Source organism: Sus scrofa, chromosome 13, assembly GCF_054392235.1.
Source record: "Sus scrofa isolate SSC_HxYL_T2T_F1_AM1 chromosome 13, Sscrofa_HxYL_maternal_Yorkshire_Landrace_v2.0, whole genome shotgun sequence".
NCBI lineage: Eukaryota > Metazoa > Chordata > Mammalia > Artiodactyla > Suidae > Sus > Sus scrofa.
The window spans coordinates 123,755,844-123,776,648 of record NC_139395.1 but is presented as its reverse complement, the minus strand read 5'-3'; the positions used below and the strand labels follow the sequence as shown (position 1 = coordinate 123,776,648).

Here is a 20,805-nt window from a genome sequence, read left to right as displayed (position 1 = left end):
CAAGTCTGAGACCTACACCACAACTCACGGCAATGCCTGATCCTTAACCCACTGAGCAAGGCCAGGGATCAAAACTGCATCCTCATGGATGCTGGTCAGATTCATTTCTGCTGAGCCACAACAGGAAATCTGGCTTCTGGATTTCTTATGCTCAGATACTGTATGAAATATATTGTTTTTTTAAGTTGCTAAATTTTGGAATAATTTGTTATGTAGTAACTGATTACAAATACCAGAGGTGGGGCTGAGGAAAAGACATTACAGCAAGAGTCGATGTATCATAAAAGAGAATAAATAATCACAAAATGCTAGTGTGTTCATCACCAAAAATATCACAAAATTTCACATTTTACAATTTTTAAAAAGTTTCTCAGGTGAGTCACTTGCTATGTAGTGGAACAAGAGAAGGAAATGTCAATCTTAAGAAACAAGAAAATTGAGCTCACAAAGGATACCAAGATGGCTTGAATCGATTTCATTGGCATTAAAAGTTTTTATTTGGAATTTAATCCACAGTCTATACAAGTTATTTACAAGGCATGAAAATGGAAAACAGCACAAAATACAATTGAGGTATAAGCTAAGAGCACAGTATGTCATGTTTCAATAAATATAATTCAAAATTTGTAAACTAAGTGACCAGATAGATGAGTCTTGTTTTATAGTAAAACCATATAAAATATTTATTTCATGTGAGGTAGAGGACAGTTTTGTGTGTCATGTAATGCAACCAACCACAGCAATTTTAACCATAAAACTGTACATCATTGGCAAAATTTAAATTGAATTATGGTCAATGTTGTCAACAATTTGTTTCAACAGTAGCACAACAGATCTTTCATTTACTGCCTTCACAGATGAGAAATTCAGAAATAATTTAAGACTACTGTGTTGGCTTAAAAATTATCAGGATAAATAAATACTTCTAACAGAATGGTTAAAAGCAAGTATATTTTATTTCTCCCAAACTATAATTCCCCCAAAGGTGTTCAAGATTTAGCAATTCTTTTAGTAGGTTTTTTTTTTTTTAACTAGAACTACTTTAAGTATGCTGTGCTTTATTTTCAAGTGAGGTATCTATATTGAAGAAAAAAAATCTTATAAATTTCTTTTACATTCAACTAACTTAATACACTATTTTGTTTTCTGGGCTTAATTTTTATATTTCAGTTTTTACATTTGTTCACTATAATTCAAAAACAGTAGCACTATATAAGACATCTAATTCTATCACTAAAGAAACAGGCTCCAAATTGCATTATGTAGTTTAGAAGCCATTTAGATGGGAAGATTTTACAAAAGGGAAAAAAAAAAAAACTGTCCTTTAAACAAGATGCAATATAGGATACCCATACGAATTTCCTCCAATAATGGAAATGCTTAAGTGTCTTACACTAGAAAAAAAAAAATTAAGCTGTTTATTCAATCTCACAAATGTATAATACAGCAGTAATGTGTCCCTTATTGCTGACAGCTTCAGTAAAAACTAGTAACAAGTAGTTCCAAGCACAGAAATAGATGTACAGTATGAGCACAACTTTTCATTATATTAATTTTTAATGTCCTGTCGTGCAGATTAAATGCATAAGAGCAGATAAAAATGAGGATTCTTCCCTAAGCAATCAAAACATAAGACATTGAGAAAAAAATTTTAGAAACTGACCAAAAACCCTCAGCACCAGATTTACTATGACTTTTAGGGAAATACCTTGAGCATGTTCCATATTACTCAAATTTCCTTATCATTTTACTTTCCTTCAAATAGAAGCCATAGGTGTGCAAATATATTGGTTGTTGTGTCATGACTTCTAAAATATATGGATAACCGGCAAGTATCACTGTACTCAATCTATTACATCTACTTATTAGAAATTGGTTGTTAATTCAGTATGTACAAATTATTTTATTTCTCAACTGGTAATATATTAAATGTTATAAAATTAGTTTAAGAAGCATAAAACATCTGAACTCTCCTGGACACAGAAATTTAAGCATAAGAATACGCTTTAAAAAACTAAAGCACAAGCCAAACTTACGCTGTTGGTCAAATCCTTTCATAGTGTTACAAGTTGCATTTGTGAAATCAGGGTTGGTTAGAGTTTCCTCATTGACAGCAGGTTGTACGTTTACTATATGTGATTTAGTACCTTTTTCTCAAAACATTTAGAGTATAGAAACTATAATCACCCAAATTAAACTCCACTCATCACTCAGTAAACTATTATTTCATCTTTTCTTCCTTTTAAAGGTGCTCTAGCACTTCTGATAGGCCGTTCCTTTAACGCAGCTTTTTAAAGTGAATATTTTTATATGTTTCTGAAAAAGAATAATGAAGTCTGAGGGAAAAATCTGTTTGCTTGATGAATTGTGGTACACAAAAACTAACAATGAAACAAACTTTAAGCTAGCAACCAACACACAAAATGAGCATGCAAAGGATAGAGAATAATTATATGGATAAGGTATTTTAAGCAGAGGACACTTGTAAAGAATTTCAAAGTCTCTCTATTTTCAAGCTATGTGGTACAGTTTAACTTAAAATTACTTTTAACTAGAATAGGCATAATATTTACAATTGACTTAAAAAACTATTTTCAAAGAAGTTAGACAGAAACCTATGGCACACCAATGTATCTTCAGGAAAATGAAGACTATATAATATCATGTGGCAAGTTTCCCTTATGTGAAGGACTAGAAAAAATAGTTCTTTACTCAATTAGAGTTTATGATGACTTAAAGGTGATTAAGCATTGCTCAAATTTTTTAAATATTTCAAAGATTAAGCAATTTATTTTAGAATCTTTGAGTTGAAACTTAAGTAAGCTTATCATTTAAACTAAGTAACATAGTAGATTTTGAGTAAATTTGAAAAATAAATGAAACTATAAGGGCTTGAGTTTTATCTTCCAAAAAGCTTAGCTATGACACAACTAATTCACAACTAAAATGAAACTGTATCATAAAATGTCTTTGTGATTTTTCTTTCTCCAGATAGAGATAAATAAAAGGTATTAGGAGGGTATATCGTTTTTAATTTTTGTTTCTCTATGTCATTTTAACATGTCTTCCTCCTTGAGGAGATTCCAAGAATCAACAAATTAAATTTCAGGGTAAATACAGTAAAATTTAAATGGAAAATAGAAAATACACATTTAGACCATACTTTAGTAAAGAAACTATACTTTGGGAAGTACAAAAATTCTTTTAGGATATGTAAGTACCATTAAGCAAAATATGAAAATAACTGGTTAAATGATAACCTACTTATTTTTGAAGTTCTATACTAAGTATCTATCATCTATGATGGGAATAGTAAATAACCTTAATCCTAACTAATTTATTTAAAAATAAATTTAGCTCTCAAGTAATTTTATATAGTACCTTACACAAGAACAAAACATAAAATTCATGGGATAATAATGTCAATTAATGGTAGCTTCAGGAAACTTTCTTTAAAAAATGCCATTCTAAGAATTTTACCTAGAATCTTTTAAGCCAAGAATTAACTAATATGAAATTTGCCCTTAAAGAATGACAGGCTTTTCTGTGCAAATTAAAAAAAAGAAAAGTGCAGAAGTAGTTGCCCCTCCCCCGCCAAACTATGGAATTCCTGTCTTCTAAAAATTATCTAAAAACCTTTTAGTAGCAGATAACTAAACTTCCCTACATTAACCTGTCATATACTACCAGCTGACTGTAAATTTCTGATTTTGATATTAAATAGTAACTGAAAATGGTCCATTCGTGCAAATTTTGGTTAAGACAACATTTAAACATACAAAAGTCCAAAATAACCTTCAAAGTGTTTAATATTTTACAATGAAAGGAAAACAAATCTGTCATATAAATTTCAGTAAGACCCACAGCTACATATAAAAACTGTACAGGAAGATTATGGATTGTATAGAAACTGATGTATATCAATGGTATCAGTTTTTATCAAGTACATTAATATTTTCATACCACTATTAACAACATAAACAAAGTCCAAAAGTATTACATTTTATTCCCTCTTCTGAATTTGCTGAATAAAAGTTTTTTCTAAATATAACCACATTTAAACAGAAAGTCTAATTTTAACTGCTTCTTGTATTTAGCAGCAGTATGTAAGAAAGCATGTTATCCTTTCCCACAGGGTGTGCTATAAACTCATCAGTGAAATTCCCCTACTGACAAGATGTCTCTTAAGAGACACTCAATAGCAGAGAACTAGTGGAAATTCATTCCACAATATGAACAAAATAAAAGCAAATTTTGATTATAATAATGAGTATACTATAACAACTTAGAAAGGAGATTATGTTAATGAAAAAATGGAGATTCTACTCCTTGAGTAGCTCTATATATGAAATATGAAGCCACCTTTGTATCTAAAATTGAGTCTGAAATATGGATAACAAAGTTGACCACAATTATTGTACATCACACGATGCAGCTTTTAAAAAGTATGCAACTGCTAAATTTGCATTAGAAATATAGTCAGATAATCTGACAGTTGAAACCGTAGAGTATTGTTACTAAGCTGGTTGAAAAAAAGTATAAAGAAACACATTTTCAATCATTTGGAAAATGTAAAAATTTATGTACTAATATATAATCTCTTTACTTTCTCTGCTCTACAAATGGATAGTTATTTTCATGCAGATAAACTGTTCAGAATTCAATTAGCAAAGCAAACAAATAAACAAAAATAAACCCTGTTGGGAACACACAGATGAATCTCTTTAAAGATTTCTATTCTTTAGCAGTCTTTGATGATTTCAAAATTTGCAGCTTTAGCTCTTTTATCATCATCTCTAACTTCTGTCTTGCCTCCCGTTCCTGTCTAAGTTCATCTTGGAGCTCTTGCCTGTCAGCCTCAGCGTGGTCCAACCTCTGTCTCAGTTCTGCCAGCTGTGTGATTTAAAAGACTGTGTCAGTTCTCATTCGGTTGTTTTTTTTTTTTTCCATTTATTCCTCATATCATGACAAAACCTACTTTCAAATTACTTTTTACAAAATGAACTATTTCATGCATGCTACAAACACATGAATATCTAATATTTTAATCTGACTTTGACATTACCTTAAAATGAGGGAAAAACAGAGTCAAGAGAACTGAACACCTAGAGCACTTTCATTATGCCCTACACTTGAGTACACCTCTCATCGTAGCCTACTCAGTCTAAGAGTTGTTTGTTCATCTTCTCCAAGTTGACAGCTACTACTCATTTTTGTTCCAGTGCTTATGAACACGGCGGACAACAGTTCATGTTCGTAAATTCATTGATTTGAAAGCCCATATACTACATTAAAATAACATTACATTTGATATTCAGACAGCTAGGGATTAGCAATTTGGACAACTAAGCTACAGAAACCCAATAAAGTTTTATTTAAAGTAATAAAGCAATCAAGGTCAAAAACTCATCTTGAAAGGAATTCCTGTTGTGGCGAAGTGGAAATGAATCTGACTAGTATCCATGAGGACAAGAGTTCTATCTCTGGCCTTGCTCAGTGGGTTAGGATCCAGCATTGTAGTGAGCTGTGGTATAGGTTACAGAAACAGCTCACATCCCACATTGCTGTGGCTGTGGCATAGGCCAGCAGCTGTAGCTCCCGCTGGACCCCTAGCCTGAGAAATTCCATATGCCATAGGTGTGACCCTAAAAAGCCAAAAAAAAAGAAAAAAGAGACCTCCCAGAGATCCCTGGCCCCTTCCACAGATAAAAACATAGTGAGAAGACTTCATCTATAAACCAGAAAATGGGTTCTTCCCAAACATGAAACCTCCTGGTGCCCTGATCCTAGACTTCCAGTCTCCAGAACTGTGAGAAATAAATTTGTGTTAAAAAAATAAAAAATCTTGGATGATATGGCATAAAGTTATATTTAACAGAATTATCTATTTTGAAATCTAGCCTAATGAAATGAGCTTGACAAAAAGTAATTTCTTTAATGGAAAAAGTAACAGCTTCAATTTCCACACTGAAAGGGCAACACTACACAAACTGAGTAATTCTTACCTGTGCTGCATATTCAGCCTCTTTATCTTTTTCTAAATTTGAGTCACAGGTACATTTTTGCTTCATTACCTGCTCTAATTTTTTCTCTAAATCTTTCTGTTCAACGTAAAATTCTTCCATTCTTTGAGCATGTTCATTCTGCAAAGATTCAAGCTCTTTCTGTAAATTCTGCTGTTCTTCAGTGAGTTCCTTCATAGCTTTTGAACTACTCAACATTTCAACTTCCTGTAATTTAAAGAATCACAATACAATTTTTACTTTATTTCATCATGTTAAAGTTTTCAATTCAGGAAAAAAGAGGACAGAAAATATATAAAATTCAGTTATATCAGATTTCCCGTTGTGGCGCAGTGGCTAACGAATCCGACTAGGAAACATGAGGTGGTGGGTTCGGTCCCTGCCCTTGCTCAGTGGGTTAAGGATCCGGCATTGCCGTGAACTGTGGTGTAGGTCGCAGACACGGCTTGGATCCCACGTTGCTGTGGCTCTGGTGTAGGCCAGCGGCTACAGCTCTGATGCGACCCCTAGCCTGGGAACCTCCATATGCCACGGGAGCGGCCCCAGAAATGGCAAAAGACAAAAAAAAAAAAAAAAAAAAAAAAAAAATCAGTTATATCAATTCTATATAAAAGTGATTATCCTGAAAAACTATTTTCTCTAAAAATTTAAAAGTATATTAATCTTTCTTATGAATGTAAAACAATAATCTTAAATGCATTTGCACCATCTCATCTTGACTTTTGCTAAAAATATGCAAAAGTATCTTTTCATAATGGACTATAATTTAGACAACAATTTTACCATCTGAAGTTGTTGCTTCTTCTGCAAAATTGAGTTCAGTTTTTCCTGCTGTTTTACATAAGTTCTCATTACTTCTTCCATGATTTTTCCCTTATCATCCTCACAAATGACATCTTTGACAAGAAGTGGAGATGAAGCTGCAGCATCACAGTCATTTCCAGCCTTGCTTGCATCTCTGGCTAAACAGCAAGTAGTAGACTCAGGTTTCTTTTTACTTGTAGAATTATTTGAGACTGATGGATCTTTGAGAAGCAAAAATGAAGTAACAAAGTATGAATATCACTCCATTAAAAAGACACTAGAACAATCCATAGATGAAATTAAGAAAATAATTTCATTTACAAATGAAATAAAAAATACTTAGGAATAAATCTAACAAAAGTAGTACAAAACTTGTACAATGAAAACTACAAAACATCATTGAAAGAAATAAAAGACCTAAATAAATGGAAAAGCATCCTATGTTCATGGATTGGAAGGCTTAATATTTTTAGGATGGTATAGTGATCTGAATTTCAGTGACCTCCAAGTTCACATGTTGAAATCCTAACCCCCAATGTGATGGTATTAGAAGGTGGCACCTTTGGGAAGTAATCAGGTCATAAGGATAGAGCTCCCATGATGGGATTTATGCTCTTATAAGAGAGACTCCAGAGAGTTCACCCACCATTTCCCATGTGAGGACACAGTGAGAAGACACAGCCTTCTATGAACCAGAAAACAGGTCCTTGCCAGACCAAATCTGCTAGGGCACTTATCACAGACTTCCCAACCTCTAGAACATGAAAAATAAATGCCTGTGGTGTAAGGCACCCAGCCTATGGTATTTTTGTTATAGTAAATAGACTACAATAACTGGTTATACTCCCCAAACTGATCTACTTTTTCAATATAACCCCTATCAAAATCCCACTGGCTTTGTGGCAGAAACCGACAAGCTGATTCTAAAATTCCTACGGAAATAAAAGGAAACTAAAATAACCAAAACAGTCTTAGAAAAGAATAAGAACATTGGAGGACTCACAATCCCCAGTTTCAAAGCTCATTACAAAGCAACAGAAATCAAAACTGTGTGTAGTACTAGCATAAGGATTAAGTCCAGAAATAAACCCATATTTTTTATGGGCAACTGGTTTTCAACAGGGTACCCAAATAATTCAATCAGAAAAAAGTAGAAAAGGTAGTCCTTTCAATAAATAGTGTTGGGACAACTGTATCCACATACAAAGAGTAAGGTTGAACTTCAAACTGTATGTAAAAATTAACTCAAAATGGATCATAGACTTAAATGTAAGAGCTAAAACTCAACTGTTAATCTCCATGAACTTCCATTAAGCAATGGTTTAAAAGATATGACACCTAAAGAAACCAAAGAAATTAGTTGGACTTCATCAGAATTTAAAACTTTTATGGGGTTCCCATCATGGCTCAGTGGTTAACGAATCTAACTAGTAACTATGAGGTTGCGGGTTCAATCCCTGGCCTTGCTCAGTAGGTTAAGGATCCTGCGTTGCCGTGAGCTGTGGTGTAGGTTGCAGACGAGGCTCGGATCCCATGTTGCTGTGGCTCTGGTGTAGGCCAGCAGCTACAGCTCTGATTCCACCCCTAGCCTGGGAACCTCCATGTGCCATGGGAGCGGCCCAAGAAATGGCAAAAAGACAAAAAAATAAAAATAAAAAAAAAAATAAAAAAACTTTTGTGCTTCAAAGGACTCTGACGAGAAAGTGAAAAGACAACTGACAGAATGGCAAATGGCAAATCCTACAGCTGATAAAGGTCTAGTACTCAGAATGTATGAAGAACTCTTACAACTCAAAAGTAAAGAGATAAAAAACCCAATTTAAAAATAGACAAAGGATTTCAATAGATAACTCTCCAAAGGTGATTTCCAATGTCCCATAAAAACATGAAAAGATACTCAGTATTATGAGTCATTGAAGAAATCCAAATCAAAACTATGAGATATCACTTCACAACCACTAGGACAGTGATAATAAAAAGACAAACAATAACATGTGTTGGCCAAGATGTGCAGAAACTGGAATTCTCCGAGGCTGCTAGTAGAAATGAAATGGGTATGGCAGCTTTGGAAAGCAGTTTGGCAATCCCTAAAGATATTAAACATAGAGTAACTATATGACCCAGCAATTCCACTCCTAAATATATACCTAAGAAAAATTAAAACTCTTGCATAAGTGTTCATAACAGCATTAGTTGCAACAGCCAAAAAGTGGGTACATTCAAATGTTCATCAACTGATCAATAAATGAACAAAATGTAGTATATCCGGGAGTTTCCTGGTGGCCGAGTGGTTAGGAACTGGCACTTTCACTGTTGTAGCCTGAGTTCAATTCCTGATCTGGAACTGAGATTCCCATGTCAAGCCACTGCATACAGGGAGTTCCCATTGTGGCTCAGCGGAAACAAATCCCACCAGGAACCATGAGGTTGTGGCTTCAATCCCTGGCCTCGCTCAGTGGGTTAAGGATCTGGCCTTTCTAAACAGACAGTTCTCCAAAGAAGACATACAGATGGCCGAGAAACACATGAAAAGATGTTCAATATCACTCATTATTAGAGAAATGCAAATCAAAACCACGATGAGGTACCCTCTTACACCAGCCAGAATGGCCAACATCAAAAAGTCTACAAACAATAAGTGCTAGAGAGGGTGTGGAGAAAAAGGAACCCTATGACACTGTTGGTGGGATTGTAAATTGGTGCAACCACTGTGGAAAGCAGTATGGAGATTCCTCAGGAAAACTAAAAATAGAAAATTTGCTAAAAATTTGATCCAGCAATCCCACTCGTGGGCATCTATCCAGAAAAAACTACGACTCACAAAGACACATGTACTCTAGTGTTCACTGCAACACTATTCTCAATAGCCAAGACATGGAAACAACCTAAATGTCCATCAACAGAGGAGTAGATCAAGAAGATGTGGTATATATACATAATGGAATATTACTCAGCCATTAAAAGGAACAAAATACCAGCATTCTTAGCAACATGGATAGACCTAGAAACTATCATGCTAAGTGAAGTCAGCCATACAATGAGACACCAACATCAAATGCTTTCACTGACATGTGGAATCTGAAAAAAGGACAGACTGAACTTCTTTGCAGAACAGATGCTGACTCACAGACACTGAAAAACTTATGGTCTCCGGAGGAGACAGTTTGGGGGGTGGAGCGATGTGCTTGGGCTGTGGGATGGAAATCCTGCAAAATCAGATTGTTATGATCATTATACAACTACAGATGTGATAAATTCATTTGAGTAATAAAAAAAAATAAAGTTTAAAAAAAAATAAAAGATCTGGTCTTGCCTTGAGCTGTGGTATAGGCTGCAGATGTGTCTCGGATCCTACACTGCTGTGGCTGTGGTGTAGGTCAGCAGCTGTAGCTCCAACTGGACTCCTAGCCTGGGAACCCCCATGTGCCATGGGTGCCGCCCTAAAAAGCAAAAAAAAAAAAAAAAGGCCACTACATACAATGGCCAAAAGATAAATAAATAAATGTAATACATCCATGCATACAACAGAAATGTTATTAATCCATAAAAAGGGAAGAGGTATAATATATGCTATAATATGGACTGAGAAATATTATGCTTAGTAGAAGAAACCAGACAACAAAAGGCCACATGTTGTATGATACCATTTACATGAAATGTCCAGAACAGGCAGATCCGTAAAAATAGAAAACCGATTAGTGGTTGACAGAGGTTGGGGAAAGGGGAGAAAGGAGAGTAACTTCTACTGAACTACAGGGTTCTTTTTGAGGTGATGAAATGTTCTGAAATTAAATAGTTGTGATCACTGCCCAAGCGTGTCAATTTACTAAAAACTACTGATTTCGGAGTTCTCGTCGTGGCGCAGTGGTTAACGAATCTGACTAGGAACCATGAGGTTGTGGGTTCGATCCCTGCCCTTGCTCAGTGGGTTAACGATCCGGCGTTGCCATGAGCTGTGGTGTAGGTTGCAAACGCGGCTCAGATCTTGCGTTGCTGTGGCTCTGGCATAGGCCGGCAGCTACAGCTCCGATTCGACCCCTAGGCCTGGAAACTTCCATATGCCGCGGGAGCGGCCCAAGAAATGGCAAAAAGGCAAAAAAACAAACAAACAAAAAAAAAAACCTACTAAATTGTACGCTTTAAAAGGGTAAATTTTATGCTAAATGAATTATATCAATAATTTTAAAAGTCACTAGAATTAAATAATTTGGGAAATATACTGCAAGCATGGTATGATACATTACTAATTATTGTTTGCCATGTTTAAGTCCAAGGAAAACTGAGTTCTAAAAATCTCAAAATTAAAGTACAGAAAACTCCAAGAATCTCAATTATCTATGAAAACAGTTATATGACTAGAGAAGTCTTCAACTGCTCTGAGTAAGCTGAAAGAACTATCCTTGCCTAAGCTATAAGCAAAGTCTGCAACTATACAGGGGGTAATATAGGCAGCATGTGAGCAGACACGTCTTGTTTGGTCTACAGCATTTTAGAAGGCACTGTAACTATGCAGCTTTTTTCCTTAATGTCCAGCCAGCATTCTGTATTCATGCCATCTGCCTGGCTCCCACAGTTATGAGTTTTCAATTCTTGCTTATTCCATGACTAATTTTCCCTGAGTCCTATACGTAACTACTTGCATACACTTGTGGGTGGTTGTTTTTGTTTTTGAAGTACAGTTGATTAAATTAGTTTCAGGTGTGTAACACAATTCAATATTTTTATAGATTATCATATACTTCCCATATTATTAAAGTTTCTCAGTTCACAGCAAATTACAAAGAAAAATAAGGACATTCTAAGAAACCTGACAGCAAAGAAAAGGCAGGAGGAAGAAAAAATAATCAGAAAAAAATCACTTGCAGTATGTAATCATCTAGCCTATATACGAATCTCATCAGCCTCTATGGCTATCACCATTCTAGAGAAGTAGAGCAATTGAGGTTCTGTGGAGACACTCAAGAGTTTTTAAAGGTCGTATTTTTTTTTTTTTTTAAGATAAAAGCTTCAATTATCTATAGAAAATTCTCTTAAATAGAAATCCTCTTTGAAAACGCTGAATAAATGTGTTTATTAGATACTTGATTTTAAAAAGATTATTTCTGCATACTTACCTAAGCGACTATATAATTCTCTATTTGTTTTTAAATCCATTTTTTCCTGTTCCTCCAGTGAGACATCTGGATAAGACACTGTTTTTGGATGCTTCCCACTACTGTGAGGCTTCTCTGACTGTCTTGGTATGGATCTACTTGCTTCTGTCTTTGTGACCTCTTTAGGCTGGGATACAGCAGAAGTAAGCGAAACATTTGGGGCAACCACTTTATCACACATGTATAAGTAGTAGCTGAAAACAAGGAATGGCACAATAAGATACATATGACATTTAGGTAAGAAAACAAAATATATCACCATCTATTTCTATTTCTATGGTTAAACGATTTTTCTTTTTTACCAAAACAGAAGACTCAGAAAATAAGGATCATAGAAAGGAATTCTTGAAAAAGTTGAGGCAGAAAATGAAAAATGATGAGGCTATTTTTGTTATTTTGCAAAAAGTCATTTCTAAGCATTAAAGAGATACTCACTGGAAAAGAAAATCAGTCTCTTCTCCTTCCCCCTCAAAACTATCTGAGAACTAAAACCATAAAGCATTTTACAGAGCAGTTCAATAGCCCTGACTAAGCTTTATGCCATAAAGAAAACAGACCATACGCTACTTTGGAGAACTCTTTCCTTTTCTGCCACCCCTCCAAAGCAAGAAATCCTTGCTCATTGCTGGGAATGAGACTGATTCAGTCCCACACTGCATGGCTATGGCCTGATTCACCAGAGACCCAGTGAGGACCTCCCAGGGCCCTTCCTATATATACAGCTCAGGGAGAGAACCAGCATTCTGCATGCTGCCCAGCTACTGGGCAGTCCTCCTCACAGAGCAATCTTCTGAAAATACTTTGGTATTTCCTGCTTGATAAAAGTGCAATAATAAATCAAAGGAATAACTACAATTTTGCTCAAAGCTCACATAAAATTGCTCAGGGAGATTATCTGAGAGACTCATGGAACAAATTCGAGCTAGATATTTTATGATTAACTATAATCTGCTTAACCTTTAGCCAAAAGATTCAACCATTTAACTGACCTAATACTTCATCCTCTGAACTCTATAATCTCCTCTTATTTCGCATATTCTTTGTATAAGATATCTATATTGACCCTCTTTGCCAATCACATGAATTCTGAGAATGAAAACTCAGTATTCTGCTAAGAAAACTGACAGGTTTAATACTGCCCCAAAACTTCAAACTACATTACTTCAAATGTAATAAAAATAGAAGGAACTATGCAAATGGAAGTAAGACTAAGATTCCTCATCACTGGGCTTGGGGAGATATAAATGTACAGCTAAATCTAGGAACAATAAAGAAAAAGTTTATAATCTAAGATGCATTTTTATTGAAAATAAGAAAATTAATTTTGAGGGGTGTGGTTATTATGAAAACTTCTAAGTTTCAAAAGTTTTTTTAAAATATCAAAGAGCACACCATACTCTTGATTTACCTCTTGAAGGGAACTAAGGAAATTAAAAGAAAATTTTCATTTTCCCACTTTGGGATAAAAAGGAAATGAACTATTTCCAAGAAAAAAAAACAAAAACAAAAACACAGAAACATAGAGAAAAGGTTAATTCAAATATTCAACACAATTTACAATTCATTTCATTAACAAAAACACCTAAAACTATATAATGAATTCCCACGGCCTAGAATAGCACCTGACACATGGATGTTGAATGGATGAATGGACAAGTTAATACCCACTCACCTGGGATGTAAAAATGAATGTGTCTGAGAAACATGGTCACCTTCCTGCTTTATAACTGGATACCATGACTGTAATTCCATTCCTGGTGATGCATCTATCTGTAGAAAAATGTAGAAGGGGAAAAGTTTATTGAAGAAAGATGTAATGGTTAATTTTATGTGTGAACTTGATATAGCCATAGGCTGCCCCTCATAACACTGACTAATAAAGAAGAATTACGTTACTTAAGAAACATTTTATTTTAAGGCAGTCTTTCCTTAAAGTAAAATGTCTAGTCACTTCAAACTCAGAGACTGCTACATGAATTACCCCATAACAAGAACCGTATCTGCATGCATATTAACATGCATTACCAGAAATGATTTCACCAAATATCATACTTATGGAATCTATTTTTTAAATCCATTTTAAATAATAGTACTCTACAAATATACAGCATTGTAAGTTTTGATTCTTCTTCTTGCTGCTACAATAAGTTGGAATATACTCTATCCCTACAGTATCTCTTAGCACATTATTTTAGAAGAACATTCTACAGCTGTAAGTACTTTGTCAAACTTTGAAACCATTTTGTCTGTTAACACTTATCACTAAACCATATTTCCTTATGAATAGGAAAAGCTCTTTTAGCCCTGAAGGATGAACTGTACCTGAAAATAGAGGAAAAGGAAAAGGTAACTGGCTACTTAACAAACATCAACCTCCACGTTTATAGTATAAAGTTTATATTCTTCTTAATTATAAAAAATACCTCATTACATATGTGTAATTATCTCCATTTTACAGATCAGAAAACTAGGTTCAGAAACTGAGAAAGAAAAGAATAACCTGTGATTACTAACTTCCTCATTTGTTTTTTTTTTTTATATTTTGTCTCCCCTCACATACATATTGGTAGAAGATCAGCATTTTTGTTAAGAATTACTGGACAAGTAATTTGAAGACTAAAAAGACTACATGACTACAGGGAAGAGAATATATTTTGAAAGGATTTAAGAGTTGAGTATTCAGTGAGGGCCTCTAGACTCTAAATAAGGGCAGAATTTGTTTTAAAACCTTCCAATCCTGATCAAGTATTCTAAAGAAGTTCAAAATCTGGGGCAAAATCATCTGCTTATTTATAAAATAAATCAATCGTTTATTTACAGTTTCTCAGTCTATAGCTTAGTTCCACTAAAAATTTGAAAGGGAACTGACTGCTGGCAAAAGAAACAGTGATAGATGCCAGGTGCCAGCTGACAGCCTAAGGAGAGAAGAGAATTAGACATAAACATGAAAACTGATTCAAAAATTGAGACAATCTGAGGGCTTTATCATAGGCCAGGGCAAATATATAATATATATAATATATCTCAATTGTTCCCTACCCTTATCACAACAGAGTAACTGATGTTTTCAAAGTCTTCAGTCAACATGACATAGTTAAATTATAGTCTATGTTTATACCATGTATAAATAGTATACTATATACATATACATACCATACACATACCACTTAGAAAGACTGAAAAATCATTTAAGACATTTTAGAATTCATAAAAAAAAGTTTTTAAAAATACAGTTAGTACTGAATAATTTCATCATCTAGAAAACTCACTTAGAACATTTTTCACCCCAACATTGTGATAAAACAGGTGTTAATTAGCATGGATAAGCTCAAACAAATCAATGAAATATAAGATCAACTCAAATTAAATGAGAATTTCCTTTTTAAAAGTCATCAGTTAAACTCATTATTTAGAAAATAAAGAAAGTGGAGTTCCCGTGGTGGCGCAGTGGTTAACGAATCTGACTAGGAACCATGAGGTTGCGGGTTCGGTCCCTGCCCTTGCTCAGTGGGTTAACGATCCGGCGTTGCCGTGAGCTGTGGTGTAGGCTGCAGACGCGGCTCGGATCCAGTGTTGCTGTGGCTCTGGCGTAGGCCGGTGGCTACAGCTCCGATTCAACCCCTAGCCTGGGAACCTCCATATGCCGCGGGAGCGGCCCAAGAAATAGCAACAACAACAACAACAACAAAAAGACAAGAAGACAAAAAAAAAAAAAAAAAAAAAAAAAAAAAAAGAATTTAAAAAAAAAAAAAAAAAAAAAAGAAAAGAAAGAAAGTGACACTTTAAATCAGTTTTATACCTGAAAGAATCCTGGATATACTGTCCAAGAAATCTACTGTTTCTAATTTTTTAAATTAAAATTACTAAAGATTGATTTACATATTTAAAAGTTTTTCCTATTATGATATCTGTAATCTCAGACCTTCAGAAGAACAAATTCTAAACTTCTTCAGCCAAATATCTTGCCTTAAACTGTGACTCAATTTTGATCAAGTTCATTTCAAAACTGTACAGCTTGCTGTGTGTTTTACTTTTATTGAGGACCCACTCAGTATAGCTTTGCTTTTACGATGTCTTAAAACTTCAAGTGCCACCCTGAATAACCACTAGCACATTTGTTTCTCTTTAAACATCTATCCTTCTCTAATTTCTGTCCTTATTGTTTCCTATTCACCAATCCACTAAGACAGTCACAGAAGAGGGGTTCTAAAGAAGCCTTCTTTAAAGATCACCTAGCACATCCTCTAGTTCATGTCTGAATTTCGTATACAAAATCCCTGACAAGAGGCTACCTGGCCTCTGCTTGAACAGCAGCTTGAGGTCAAGGACTGTCTTCATCACTTTTGTATTTTCAGTACTTAGCACCATGCCTGGCAGGTAGTAGAGACTCAATAAATATTTGTTGAATGAATTCTGAATGACAGTATAGATCACTAATTCCCAGGGTGGGCTTTTTTAAGGTTACTCTACTACCCTGAAACTCACTAGTCAGTCTCTTTCACAATTAAAACTCTTCTGTTACAAAAAGTACCAAAGAATCCCAACAGTCTCTGGGATGTATTTTTGGAGATCAGATCTACAAATTAAATAATATAAATGATGGGGAAATGTACAACACTAACCATGATACAATGTTGGGAGTTAATTTTACCTAATACGCTGTAGTAAGCCGCAAACACATTTATAGTTAGGATAACAAATTATCCTAACTGTGTGTTAAAAACAATTAAGAAAAGCACATATTATACAACAGAACATTCGCAAGCATGACAGATTTTCTCATCTATTCTGCATTTGTGGCAACATACAAATTAGGTCTTCCAAAAAGAACAATATAATTAAATGGCATGGCAGTAATGCGGCTACTGATCAGGAATAAAAATGAGACACCAAGATAGGAACATTACCTTTTCTCTACCTTTCAATATGAGAATAATTTATTCCCTCATGTATTTAAACATTAAAATAGAATACATTACATTACTTGGCAAAGAAGAGAAGTAGATCACTCAGTAGCCTAAGTTAGAGCTTTAACATTTTAAAACACTTTTATCGCCCAACTTCCCCATCATTATCTACCAAAAAATGAACAGATGGCATCCTCATCTGAAATACGTAAGAAAAATTTCAGACATATGATTTCATTCCAAAGGTTCTTTTTCTAAGTTGTAAAACAACAAATAACATCTATGAAAGCAATATTTAAACAATCCCAAAATGTATAGGAGTTAATTTTAAATAAGTAAAAATTAGGAAATGTTTTATGAAAGTTTCTCTAAATTTCAACTTAACTGTTATATATGCATGACCCTTTAATAACCAGACTTCCTAAAAAAGAATCATTGCATTTTGATAGATGCTTATAATCTCACAATGACAAATAATTTATAAAACTCAATTTCATTTACAAAAATATCAATAAGCATTTTTGTAACTTCCTAGTTACAAAAGCAACCACACCCATCAGCACTATCCATATACAAACATTCCAATCTGCACTTAAAAAAAAAAAAAACCCAAAACAAAATTCAAAACCCTTTAAAATTTCGACTTATTCTCAAGAATAAACTGTGCTTTTTGTTTGTTTGTTTTTGTTTTTTTAGGGCTGCACCTGCACCATAGCATAAGGAAGTTCCCAGACTAGGGGTCGAATCATCTAATCAGAGCTGCAGCTGCTGGCCTACACCATAGCCACAGCAATGCCAGATCCTTAACCCACTAAGCGAGGCCAGGGATCAAACCCACATCTTCATGGATACTAGCTGGATTTGTTTCCCCGGTGCCACAAGGGGAACTCCCATAAACTTTGCTTTTAGATGGATGCCTAGTTTTTAATTACACTCTCAGACTAATATTATGATCTTTAAGTCCTAATGACAAACATTGATGAGCTAAAGAAATCAAGGCAATGCCTCAAAGTATGGTAGGATTTTAAAAATCCTTGACTCCCCAAAAGTCAGAAGTAAACCTTTTTTTAAAAAATGTGGAAAAAGGAGTTCCCATTGTGGCTCAGTAGTACAAACCCAACTAGTACCATACAGATATGGGTTCAATCCCTGGCCTTGCTTGGTGAGGTAAGGATCCGACATTGCCATGAACTGTGGTGTAGGTCGCAGACGCTGCTCAGATCCCAAGTTGCTGTGACTGGGGCATAAGTTGGCAGCTACAACTCCAATTTGACCCCTAGCCTGGAACTTCCATATGCTACAAGTATGGCCCTTAAAAAAAGAGAAAAAAAATGGGGAGTTCCCGTCGTGGCGCAGTGGTTAACGAATCCAACTAAGAACCATGAGATTGCGGGTTCGATTCCTGGCTTTGCTCAGTGGGTTAAGGATCCGGCGATGCCGTGAGCTGTGGTGTAGGTTGCGTATGCGGCTCAGATCCCGTGTGGCTGTGACTCTGTAATAGGCCGGTGGCTACAGCTCCGATTCGACCCCTGGCCTGGGAACCTCCATATGCCGCGGGAGCACCCCAAGAAATGGCAAAAAGACAAAAACAAAAAAAGAGAGAGAGAGAGAAAAAGTGGAAAAAATCATTTTCAAAAATAGAATTTAGAAAGACAATTTTTACATTTTGGTACTTATAAAACAATAAGCATACAAAGGGCTAGTAGATTGGTAAATTTCAGTCTATCCTCCTACAATAGTGTTTATACAAGAAATAAAATATAATGCATATTAAATACACATTACTTTGTACAAGTCAAATCATTTTCAACAAATCGTTAGCAACCTTACTAAAAATATGACTGAATACATAGTGAAGCAACAAATCCTTAGGTATAAAGAAGTATATATATTATGCAAATATACCTTCCAGGTTCCTCTTACTGTGTATAATACTAAGACATTCAAGTGGTCATAAATGATTTCAGAAGGACACAAAAGACACCCTACCACACAGCTGCCAACAACTACTGAAAGAAACTGAATCTCTCAAAATAGGATCAGGTTTCCTCAATACCTCCAACATGCTGTGAATGAGTGTTTCAACAACTGAAACAGGAGTAGTGTTACAAGGCAGCAAATAGCTACTTAAGAGATTTTAAGGCTTAGTTTTGTGCCTTAATTCATTGTAATTATTAGAATTAATGAACCTAACGCAAAACTAGAGCAAATATGATCTAAACACCTCCACTAACTTATCAAAGATGGATCTGCAGGAATCAGAGCAAGTCTGCTGCTCCTCCACACTGCAAGATCATACCACCTACCTCACAAAGCCAATTTTAGGTTTAAAGTGCTTAAAATGCACGTAGGAAAAGCAAAGGCTCGTGTTCTTTCTTATAAAGTACAACTCTCATTTTAAATCCTTCATGGAAACAAAGCCATGTAAAGTCAGTAGTATGGTATCACTCCCTTTAAAACTTAAAGGCAACAGGACAAACTGATAAATTCCTGTTAATTCCTGGGACTTTAAAACATTTTTTTTTCTTTACATTGGAATTCTATGGTGTTCAATCACTTAATATTGCAATTACTTGGAAATTTCCATGTCATATACATCTTTTCACTAAAATACTTGCCAAAAGTTTTAATTTATATAAATCTAAGGTTTTGAGTATCACATTTCAACATATATGCTTTTAAAAAATTATGACCTCAGATTATTTTGGCCTTCAGCTAATATAAATTGACAATATCAAAAGGTAAATTAACCTAATTTTACTATGTGCAATATACTGCATTTTTAAATTTTACTCTATTTCATGTATTTTTAAAAAGCTGGTGACCCACTAAATTGACTTCTTTGATGTTATCCTTCCCACCCTTCTCAACTCAGGTCCTCAACAGAATTAAGCCCAAATGCTGCAAAGCTTCCATGACATACACTAAATTAACATCTCTCCAAAGCATTTAGAATGGTACTATAAACCATCCTCTCTATAGGGCTAAAATCTCCTCCCTTAGAACCCCACATGAGAAAGGCTGCATGGGTGACAAACTGCAATTTGATAAACATTGCTCTTAAGTGCAATGTCCTAAAATTTGTCCAAAAGTATTATTTCAACCATTAGTCCTAAATTAATAACGTGTGCTCTGCAGATGCTTTTGCACAAATTTACAAAGCATTATGTATGGAAAGGAATAAATTCCAATGGTAGTTATCACTCTGTGGTGAAATTATAAGGAAACTGTTTTCTTCTTTGTACTTTCTTAGGATTTACTATAATGAGCCTATATTGTTTTCATAATCATACCAAAAGAACTTTTTCAAAATGGAATAAAAGCCCAAGTATTATACACCGAAATGGTCTTTAGTTTCTTTAACTTTTGTATTCTTTGTCTCTATAAAGTAAACAAAATATGCACCTTCAAGGCTATTTGAAATTTCAAAATTCAATACCACATATAAAAACAAAATACTCTATTGCTTTAAAACTAAAGCTGTGTTCTTCCTTAAAAAGTCACTGGTAGCTTTCTAGGGCTACTAAGACTTTTTATTCAGTTTATCCAAATCTTCATTAAGCATCTACCATATTCTACATTCAGAAACTAGAAGATGGGAGTTCCCGTTGTGGCGCAGTGGTTAACAATTCCTACTAGGAACCATGAGGTTGCGGGTTCGATCCCGGCCCTTGCTCAGTGGGTTAAGGATCTGGCGTTGCCATGAGCTGTGGTGTAGGTTGCAGACGCAGCTCAGATTCCAAGTTGCGGTGGCTCTGGCGTAGGCTGGTGGCTACAGCTCCGATTGGACCCCTAGCCTGGGAACCTCCATATGCCGAGGGAGCAGCCCAAGAAATAGCAAAAAGACAAAAAAAAAACAAACAAAAAAAAAGAAATTAGAAGATGAATTCCTGCTTTAGAGAGCCTTCATCTAGTATT

General features: G+C 34.9%; 1 protein-coding gene and 1 long non-coding RNA gene across 4 annotated transcripts in view; one reads left to right on the top strand and one right to left on the bottom strand.

Annotated features, from left to right (window-relative positions):
• Nucleotides 1-473: 473 nt before the first annotated feature.
• Nucleotides 474-20,805, bottom strand: part of SKIL (SKI like proto-oncogene) — a 30,273-nt gene continuing 9,941 nt past the window's right edge. For 2 of the 3 annotated variants that reach the window (XM_084990241.1, XM_021069796.2), the window contains exons 3-7: nucleotides 13,653-13,750; nucleotides 11,942-12,174; nucleotides 6,807-7,048; nucleotides 6,006-6,230; nucleotides 474-4,893 (exon numbers count right to left, since the gene is read on the bottom strand). In XM_084990241.1, the coding sequence (XP_084846367.1) occupies nucleotides 4,735-4,893; nucleotides 6,006-6,230; nucleotides 6,807-7,048; nucleotides 11,942-12,174; nucleotides 13,653-13,750 (957 nt within the window). In that variant the 3' untranslated portion in view covers nucleotides 474-4,734. The remainder of the gene's footprint in view (nucleotides 4,894-6,005; nucleotides 6,231-6,806; nucleotides 7,049-11,941; nucleotides 12,175-13,652; nucleotides 13,751-20,805) is intronic. The other variant, XM_021069797.2, reaches the window with a different exon arrangement.
• Nucleotides 11,808-18,428, top strand: LOC146397590 (uncharacterized). The gene is made up of 2 exons (XR_014824312.1): nucleotides 11,808-15,405; nucleotides 15,756-18,428. It is a non-coding gene; the product is annotated as an uncharacterized LOC146397590 (long non-coding RNA).